We start from the raw sequence: 9,290 nt of genomic DNA, 5'->3' as shown, positions 1-9,290 counted from the left end.
ATGTTACATCAAACCCAAAGACTTAATTCATGGTGCTTATGAACATTAGTTATAGATCATAGAATGAATTATATTATATTATATATATATATATCAATCGAGAACATATATTTACTATTCACAATATTTTTTTATTCTTTAAGGGTATTTTCATCATTTTATTAATATCAATATGTTACATATATAATGAATTCACAACAACAACAACAACAACAACAACAACAACAGTACCCAATACCACTTGAGTGGTGTATGGGGGAGGTGAGATGTAGACAATCCTTCCTTTATCCGAGAATAAAAACAAGTCATTTCTCCACCCAGAAAAGTAGAGAAAGTCATCCCTCTCTTTATTCGGCGGATAAAGAGATTGCTTCCGAGTGGACCTCCGGCCTTTAAAAAAAAAAAAATAGTAAAATAAAATAATAAATAAATAAATAAATGAATTCACAAGTATATATATATATATATATATATATATATATATATATATATATAGAACATATATTTACTATTCATAACATTTTTTTATTCTCAAAGGGCATTTTTGTCATTTTATTAATATCAATATGTTACATGTATATATATATATATATATATATATATATATATATATATAGTTGTTTGGCTTTTCAAAAAAAATATGTTACATGTATAATGAATTCACAAATACAAAAAACAAAATAAATAATAATGTATATTCGTCATTTTATTAATATCAATATGTTACATGTATAATGAATTCACAATTACAAAAAACAAAATAAATAATAATGTATATAAACAAAGGAGTCAAGATAATGTTACGTCAAACTCAAAGACCTAACCCATAGTGCATTCAGGTGGATATCCTTGAGGAAACCTTTTAGAATCTGAACAATAGTTATAGATCATATAATTCTCTTGAACCCATTTCAACTTTTCTTGTTTGCTACTATCCATATCTTCTGTCAACCATGTTGGATTCCCGGATGCTGAGCCACCACCACAAGATGTCGTGGTGTTTGATGTTGCCACACAAGCTTCGGCGCTAAAGTTTCTATAGGAAGCGGTAAATGGAGCTTGAGTCCAATCCGTCTTCACAAGTCCACCCCTTGTAGCCCAATCATCCGCGTTCCATAAGCTAGAGTGTATCCTCATTGGTTGGTTCTTTGGAAACGGAACACCTCTTGATTCTTCGTTCTTGAACTCTCTAATTGGCGTGCCATCAACCGAAAATCTAGTAAAGATATTAATGAAACTTATTAATTATGATGTTTTTCAATATTAGTAAGATATCAACTCATTCATTTTGCTTATTATGAGTACTAAACAAATAAAGTTTTACATATTCTAGCTACTTTCTAAAGTAATATTTTACTCAGATACACATGATTTAATTGTATTAATTTTTTGACTATTTTTGACCATTTCTCATAGTTATCTCAATAAAAGTTGTGCGCTAATGGTGAAGTTTGAATTTGAGACCTTTTTTAAAGATATTAATACTCACTATGTTATCTTGTGATGGTTCATAGTAATATAAAAAAGTGTACGTACAAAATAAGTTGGGGGTTCCAAAGAATGGAGTAGGTATGAAAATCGGTTGTAGGGTCGAACCAAAGGTAGAACTGTTGTTCTCGGTTGCCTTTGCCTTGAGTAAACACATTTGTATGGAGAATATAAGGGTCACCACTCAAGTTACCCAAGAACTCAAAATCGATCTCGTCCCAATTCGATCCACTTGAGCTCAACTGCAAAGAATTAACATATTGATTATCATCATACTAACTCCAACAAAAACAAAATGTAAAAAGGCAGATTTTTAAAAAAAAATGAAATAAAAAAATGATCATATAGCATGTACTCACGTAATATGCAGTAACAGTACCAGCCGAATTTCCAGAAACTAACTTGAGTTGCATATCGATTTTCCCAAACAAGTACTCGTTTCTCGACTCAAACCCCGAGCCAGAAGATTTATCAAGAGAAAGAGTCAATAGGTTCCCGTTATCTAGTATTTTGCCACGTCCATCGCCCCACGTTATATCAAAATCGTTATAGAAATTCGCCATCACAGAAGAAGTACAAACGACACATACCAATATCAACAGAATTGTAACCTTGGTACCTAAAAACAAAGCCATGAGTTTTCAATATAGATGTAGTTGAGTTATGTTATGTTTTGTGGTAACCTTTTCGATATTTATAGTGATTTTTTTTCTTTTCAAAATGAAGGTGCTGATGAAGGTCATAAAAACAGCTGGAATGAGAGTATGATTTTTCTTGGTAGGATTAAATACGGAGTACTTGAATAAGTAAATGGTCAAAGGTTGGGTCATCTATCTTGAACTATATTATTCGTCTTCACTAGCCACACATATTCATTGACATCATCGAACCGGCAAGAACCGGGTTGGTAAAAAAAAGCAAGAAACAACTGTCAACAAGCACAAACGTGTACTTCTAGAAGGCTCAAGGCGGCATAGATATTGACCGACTCCGATTGGTTCTTTTGAATGCCTAGCTCCTTCTCCCAATTGATTTTGTACGTTTACAATAGTTAATATTATTAATGATCATTTAGTTACTTTATAACTTTATAACTTCATATCGTTATTTTATGTTTACAACTGGTCCAAGTGTTTAATCTCAGCCGGTACTAGGCTTTCTAATGCTCTAGGCGAGTCAGTCGACAATGTCCCCACAAAATTTTTGGAACACAACAAAGTGGTCCGTATCTATTATGAATATGAAACATAGTCAAATTTACACGACTCATCCTCACGTGGCAATTTATTTTTCTTAAAGGCAAGAAACTTTTATTGAAAAGTTATAATATGTATAATATGGGCCTCCTATACACAATACGAGAGGCCAAAAAGAAACTAAGAAGATAAAGACACGAGAAAGCTGGCAAGGAACAAAGAACTCTCTACAATCTACACAAACAAGTGAACAAGTAAAAACATGAACTTGAGACAACAAGTAGAGCGGAGGGCCAGCCACAGCTAGTGCTGATCGAGAATTTAACGACAAAGTCACCCGACCCCAGCCCATTTAGCTTCAACCTGCGCAACCCATTTGAAGATTGTAGAATCCGCATGCCATCAAACAAAAAGTATAAACTCGTTATGTGAAATACTAAGCAGTTGTAGGCACAATGAGGCCTGGATTAGGAAGCCCAAAACGAAGCGAAAGTATTAGATGTGGATAGAGACAAAAGCAGTTAAGTCTCTCAGTCGATGCCAACTCGACTCGACCATATCCACATCATATACGAGAGGTTGTAATATCCATTGTTGCCAATCAAAACATAATTCTTTAGATATATTTGTTATCCACTCAAAACATTTTAGTTGTATTTCACTTAGGACTATGTAAAGAAAAAAAATATATAATACAATAACTATAAATTTATATAAAAGATATTATCTTTTAATTATATTACTACGTGTATAAATTTTTGATGCGCTATTTAATTTATTCTTAAAAGTTATTGTGAGCTTATATATTTATACTAGTGAAATAACCCGTGGAACCACGGGTTTGTTTAAACGAAACAGTTTAATTATATGTTTTAGGTATTAAGTGAAAGTAAATGTTAAAGTTATTTAGTTTAATGACCCGTGTAATCACAGAGTACGACTAAGAAACTCATCTGCTGAACATTTCATTAAACACTTAAAATGCATATTAAACAATCCACATCTAATCATAAGAGATGATATTGGTTGTCATTTTATTTTAAAAGTGTAAATCAAAATATATATTTAGAATTGGTTTCCTTCTGCATAGCTTTTATACCTTTCCGTACTCAATTCAAAATAATTCAAAATTATTTAATTTTAATAATTAAAATAATTATTAATAAGATTTAATAATAATAATTAATTAATAAGATTTAATTTTAATTCAAAATTATTTAAATTAATGACATCACCCACCATGCTTAGATTTTTTTCTTTTTCTTTTTGATTTTTTCTTAACAAAGTAATTAGCCTAATAATGACATCGTTATTTTAGCATTTTAATATTAACTATAGATTATAATTATATCTTTTATTTAAAATATTAATTATTAATTAATATATATATATATATATAGGGTAAGGATCCAGCGCTAAGTGGTACTTGGTGGGATAAGGGGATAAGTGATTTTGTGATTTTTATATCTTGAGTTCTACAGCTCCGATTAAAAAAAAATTACTGGTATTTACTAACATTGTGTAGATTCAGGAAAAAAAAATTCAACTGGAACGTTAAGATGCATCTGATGCATGTTATCCGCTGTTTGATGCATTTTAACTGCCTTTCATGTAGCAGATGCATCTTAACAAAGAATAAAGAAAAAATGACTTTTGATTTAAAAAAAAACAGTGTTTAGGATTTAGTAATTAGGGTTTAGAAATTAGGGTTTAGGGTTTAGAAATTAGGGTTTTAGAACGAGTTTTTAAACGAACGGTTTAGGGTTTAGGGGTTAGGGTTTAGGGTGAACAATCCTATATCAAGTTTCTACTTAATTAAGGATTGAGTGCAATAATAAGATGGAAGATGGGATGTTTGATGATTATTTTAGGCCCCGATGATCGTCTTTCACTTTAACAATCAAGTGATCAACCACCCCGACCCGGTCTTGATTGTCAATTAGCATAATTCACCTTAGCGCAATGTAGAAATCCCTTAGGCAAAATCACAAGTGAAAATCACAAAGGCTAGAGCAAATGGCAGAAAATCAACGCTCTATAAATGAGAGGTCATGCTCTCTATTTATAGTATTCGAAATATCCGCGGTCTGCGGATTGCTTAACTATCCGCGGAAACTTAGCGGATTAAACTGCAGTCTTTTATTAAGGCGGAAACATAACTGCTATACTTATTTTCAGCGGATATTCCACACCTTTTTATTATAGTTCGCGTAACTTCTGCTTTTGAACTTTAGCCAATAGAATATACATATACAATGCTATGTATATGATCAAGTCCCTCCAGTTTATTATGATACATTTCGCGAAGCAGATGTATCATGATAAACTCTATAAATAAAATCGTGCTTCCTTAAAATATATTCGCAAGTGATTTTTTAATAATAATTTTTTACCACCAAATTATTACCGTTTATTGCAGCAATTAGAATTCGCAATTACAACGGTAACTTTGCAAAGCTGTCAAATCAGAAACGCTGTAACGGTTAGAAAATTACCGTTTACACGTTGCGATAATTTTAGCCGTTCAAGAGTAATCATTACCCTTTCGACTTCCTCGCCCTAATTTCAATTATAAATAGCTGGTAAACTCGCATAAAAAACTTTACGCTTTCTTCTTCAATTGCTTATTCAATCGAACGCTCCTATTCATACGAGTTTATTGCAATTAATCGATTCAACCCCAATAACTTTTCAAATTCAACAGCCGATTTAATTATATTATTGCAAATGGCATCCTCATCTACTACTAACACTACCGGCGCCTTCGTGTCATATATGACGGAGGCAAAAATCCAAACCCTGCAGCAGTATTATCCACTGCTTGCACAATTTTCACCCACCACCCCATCAGCGGACGATAGGGCGAATGCGCCACCCATGGGAATGATTACTATATATAATGCTGCCATTTCACATGGCAGCCTACGCCTTCCCCTTACTCCCTTCTTTCGCAGCGTATGCGAATACTACAAAGTTGCAGTGGCACAACTGCATCCGAACGTAATTAATAAAATTGTGTTATTCGAGATGTATTGCAAAGCACTGAATGAGCAACCACTACTTAACACCTTTCGCTCTTTTAATAGCCTTACACCTTATGATAAGGGGTGGTATTCCTTCCGCAGTCGTCATGGAGTGATGACTTCCCCCAAGGATTCTATTGCGAACTGGCGCAATTCCTTCTTTTTTATTAATAACACTGCCCATGTTGATAGCAAAATACCCAAAGCATGGTGCACCGAAATGGACGCAATAGTAAATGACAAGGTCACCCTGGATGACCTTGAAAAAGATTTACTGAAAACAATCAAGAACGCGGGCTTGATTATGCGGGCCTACTCCAATGTGCCGCTGTATATTGGCGGAGTATCTGTGTACTGGCTATGGGGTAACTGCAACGCGCTTTTAGTCAACGCCACCAACAACGGTATATTGCTTATACTTTTATACAAATACGCATTACATATTACCCTTGTAATTGCGTAACGTTTTGCGGTACTATGTTGCAGAGATCGTCCTTGAGCTGGTAATGAGGTCAATGGACATCACTGGGTTTAAACCAGCATGCCGCTTAAAAATCGAAGACGGCGAGATTATTCCCATTGATGAACCTATTATCAATACACTTACCATTCCTGGTGAAGACCGCAGAAAACGAAAAGCAACAGAGGAAGCTACAACTCCTCGCAAAAGATGCAGTCGTTCTTTTGCCGAACAAGAAACGAGTAAGCAAATTTCAAACCATGTGATTATTTATATTGCATTGTTATCTTAATCGCACTAATTTATTATATTCGCTTATCGCTTTTTAGTTGTGCTTTCAGACTCCCCAGGTGAGCCCAGACCGCTATACAACATCACCTGGAGTATCCCCGAGGACATTTTGGAAGAGCCCGGCAATGAAGATTTAAGCCTTCCTTCTGAAGCTGAAACATCCCATCAAGAAGAAGAATATGTTGATGAAGCCGCAGAAGCAGAACAAGCCAACCGGTTATACCGCAAACTCTGCAAATTCATCCCCAAAAACACACAAGATGAATACCGCAAACTGACTTTTCCTCAATCCGAGAGACAGCGACTCCACAATTGCTATAACGCGATTTGCCTAGCCATCGACAATGTTGAGCTCTTCAACGAAATATCCGATGAATATGAAAAGCAGGTTAAAATTGCCAATGCGCAACAAAGGAAAGCGCAGAAACTTGAGGCTCAACTTAAAAAAGCTGCGGAGGAAAACGCGAAGCTCAAAAAGAGAGCAAAAAATGCTGAGGAATAATTCGCTCAACTCATCAAATACCTTCCCGAACTTGGGGACAAAATCATAGATTCAAAACCAGTAACTGAAAAGTTTCGAACATACGCCCAAGCATCCAAACTCGTTACTCGTTGCGAGTGGTATGATCTGCTTTGCAAACTTGGCGATCTTTCCCAACCACTTCCCTCGGATATGGCCAGTGAGATATGTGCAACTGATGATGCCCGCAAAGCACTAGCCGCAGCGAAGAAGGAGGTTGAGAAAGTCACCATACCAGCTTTAGTAGAGCTTAGCCAACGCGAGGGCGTTACATTTGAAGATATTAAAGTGCTCGAGCTTTAAAACATCTTAAGTAGATTGTAAACTGTAATCCCGCAATGTATAGATTGCGTTTTTTGTAAATACACGCGCTTGCACAGCGTGTTTATTAATGAAATGATTATATTTCGCAATTGCAATTTGTCTTACTTATATAGCGCTTTACTTTATCATATATTCATATTCAGACTTGTCCTTTGCAATTTCCACATTCGCTATTGTGCACATAACAAACGCGTACTTATGCGAAACAATCTTATATTCATTATGAATCTTCTAAGTCCGATAAATCGATCCTTAGGAAATTTTTAGCATTGCGAAGCATCTAAATGTTGGCAAGATCAAACACTTAGGAAATTTTATCCTTTCACAACATTCGCTACTTAACACAAGTGGGCAATTTCATCACTTGGTTTTAAACATACAATTTCGCAATGAAAATTTCATATTATCATAACATTGTGCAGGCCATGTCTTAGCGAAGATCATGCCATATTATTAAAAATATCTGCGGATCTTTAATTGTATTTACACAAACATCAATTTAGTGTCATGAAAATTAAGCAATTGTATTCTGCAAAATAATCACTACGCGTGGCCACAAGCAGTGTTTTCGCTTTGAATAGAAACAATCACTAACACTGAAACTAATATTGTTTTATTCAACAGTTTTTCGCAATACAAATTTCAGAAAACAAAAATAGTAGATCAATCATTGATCAAACTTGACTAAGCACTCTATCACCAGCTTTCTATTACAGATATTTGCACTATTCAGAATAGACTGAATGCCCCTCAAAGCCCATACTTACGCTTGCCATAATCATAGCACAAAATGACACTTCTTCTACAGAAATTAGCGTGCCAACTCCCTTATTAGCAGAAAATTTAACCATGCCATGTATAGTAGAAGGAATTGCGCCAAACATGCGCAAAGCAATGCGCCCAAGAATCATATTGAATCGCGACTGATTTCGCATTATGTAAAGATTCAATGAAGCTTGGCGCCTTAGCGACTCATCACAATCATCAACCAGCTCAATTTGCAATTCCAACTGACCTATAGGCCAAGTTGACTCTCCTGAAAATCCAGCAAGTGAAACCGCAGTAGGTTTCATCAAAGCTTGAATATTTGCAGGCAATTTGTTAAAACACTGTTCATACATAACATCTACACTGCTACCAGTGTCAACATGTACTTTCATAATTACAATGCCGGTATCGCAATGCGGCATGAAACTACTACTGGTCTGTCAACATCCGCAGTCAGACTTGCAGGAGGGAAGGTAATGAAAGGACATTTCCAGCTTACAATTTGTTCAGATATTTAAAGTACCGACATTTCACCTTGTACTTCCACCACATTAATGACTTGAATTCCGCGCTGATTTTCTTTCTTACTTAACATTTTAACCCCAAGATTTTTTACCGTGGGAGCTTTTCGCTCAGCTACATTTGGCACTTGTGGAGCATTGGTTTCTGCAGGCAATATTATCGCATTCGCAGTACTTGCAACACCCTGTGCGATCAAATGATCCAGCTTTCCTTTCTCATACGCATCCGCGATCAGTTCTGCCAAATCTCTGCAACGATTGGTGTCATGACCATACTCATCATGGAAAATACAAAATTTAGACCTATCTCGCTTGCTATTCTCCCCTAAAGGTTGCGGATCAGGAAAAGACTTAGCAACTCTTTCCTGTAGCAAAATTTCCTTAGGCGTTTTTGTTAGCATTTGAATGATATTGAAAGACTCATTATTCCATTTTCACGAAGAATGACGATCTCGACGGTTATAACTATGATTATCATTTTGGCCTTGAAATCTATCATTGCGCGGGTAACCACCGCCACCATTTCACCGCGGGTAACCAGAACCGCGGTAATTATCGCCATTGCCATCGCGATAAGAATCATTATCATCCCGCCAACTTTTATCCTTACCCCATCCACATGCAGGGGTTATAGTACTATCTTCTCCACCGCGAAGATAATCATATGTCTCTTGTTGGACTTTAGCAAAAGTTGGCGGG

At 35.5% G+C, this 9,290-nt stretch overlaps 2 protein-coding genes across 2 annotated transcripts; both read right to left on the bottom strand.

Annotated features, from left to right (window-relative positions):
• Positions 1 to 685: 685 nt before the first annotated feature.
• Positions 686 to 2,139, bottom strand: LOC139890659 (probable xyloglucan endotransglucosylase/hydrolase protein 23). Its single transcript, XM_071873563.1, has 3 exons — positions 1,848 to 2,139; positions 1,537 to 1,730; positions 686 to 1,216 (listed from the first exon to the last, which is right to left on the bottom strand). The coding sequence occupies exons 1-3, from the start codon at positions 2,121 to 2,123 to the stop codon at positions 820 to 822; spliced, it is 867 nt and encodes a 288-aa protein (XP_071729664.1). The 5' UTR covers positions 2,124 to 2,139; the 3' UTR covers positions 686 to 819.
• A 5,888-nt stretch (positions 2,140 to 8,027) lies between these two features.
• LOC139887739 (uncharacterized) lies at positions 8,028 to 8,992 on the bottom strand. The gene is made up of 2 exons (XM_071870800.1): positions 8,594 to 8,992; positions 8,028 to 8,507 (listed from the first exon to the last, which is right to left on the bottom strand). The coding sequence occupies exons 1-2, from the start codon at positions 8,990 to 8,992 to the stop codon at positions 8,028 to 8,030; spliced, it is 879 nt and encodes a 292-aa protein (XP_071726901.1).
• Between the last annotated feature and the right edge of the window lie 298 nt (positions 8,993 to 9,290).

Source organism: Rutidosis leptorrhynchoides, chromosome 2 (genome assembly GCF_046630445.1).
Source record: "Rutidosis leptorrhynchoides isolate AG116_Rl617_1_P2 chromosome 2, CSIRO_AGI_Rlap_v1, whole genome shotgun sequence".
Classification (NCBI taxonomy): Eukaryota; Viridiplantae; Streptophyta; class Magnoliopsida; order Asterales; family Asteraceae; genus Rutidosis; species Rutidosis leptorrhynchoides.
This window is presented reverse-complemented; position numbering and strand designations above follow the sequence as displayed.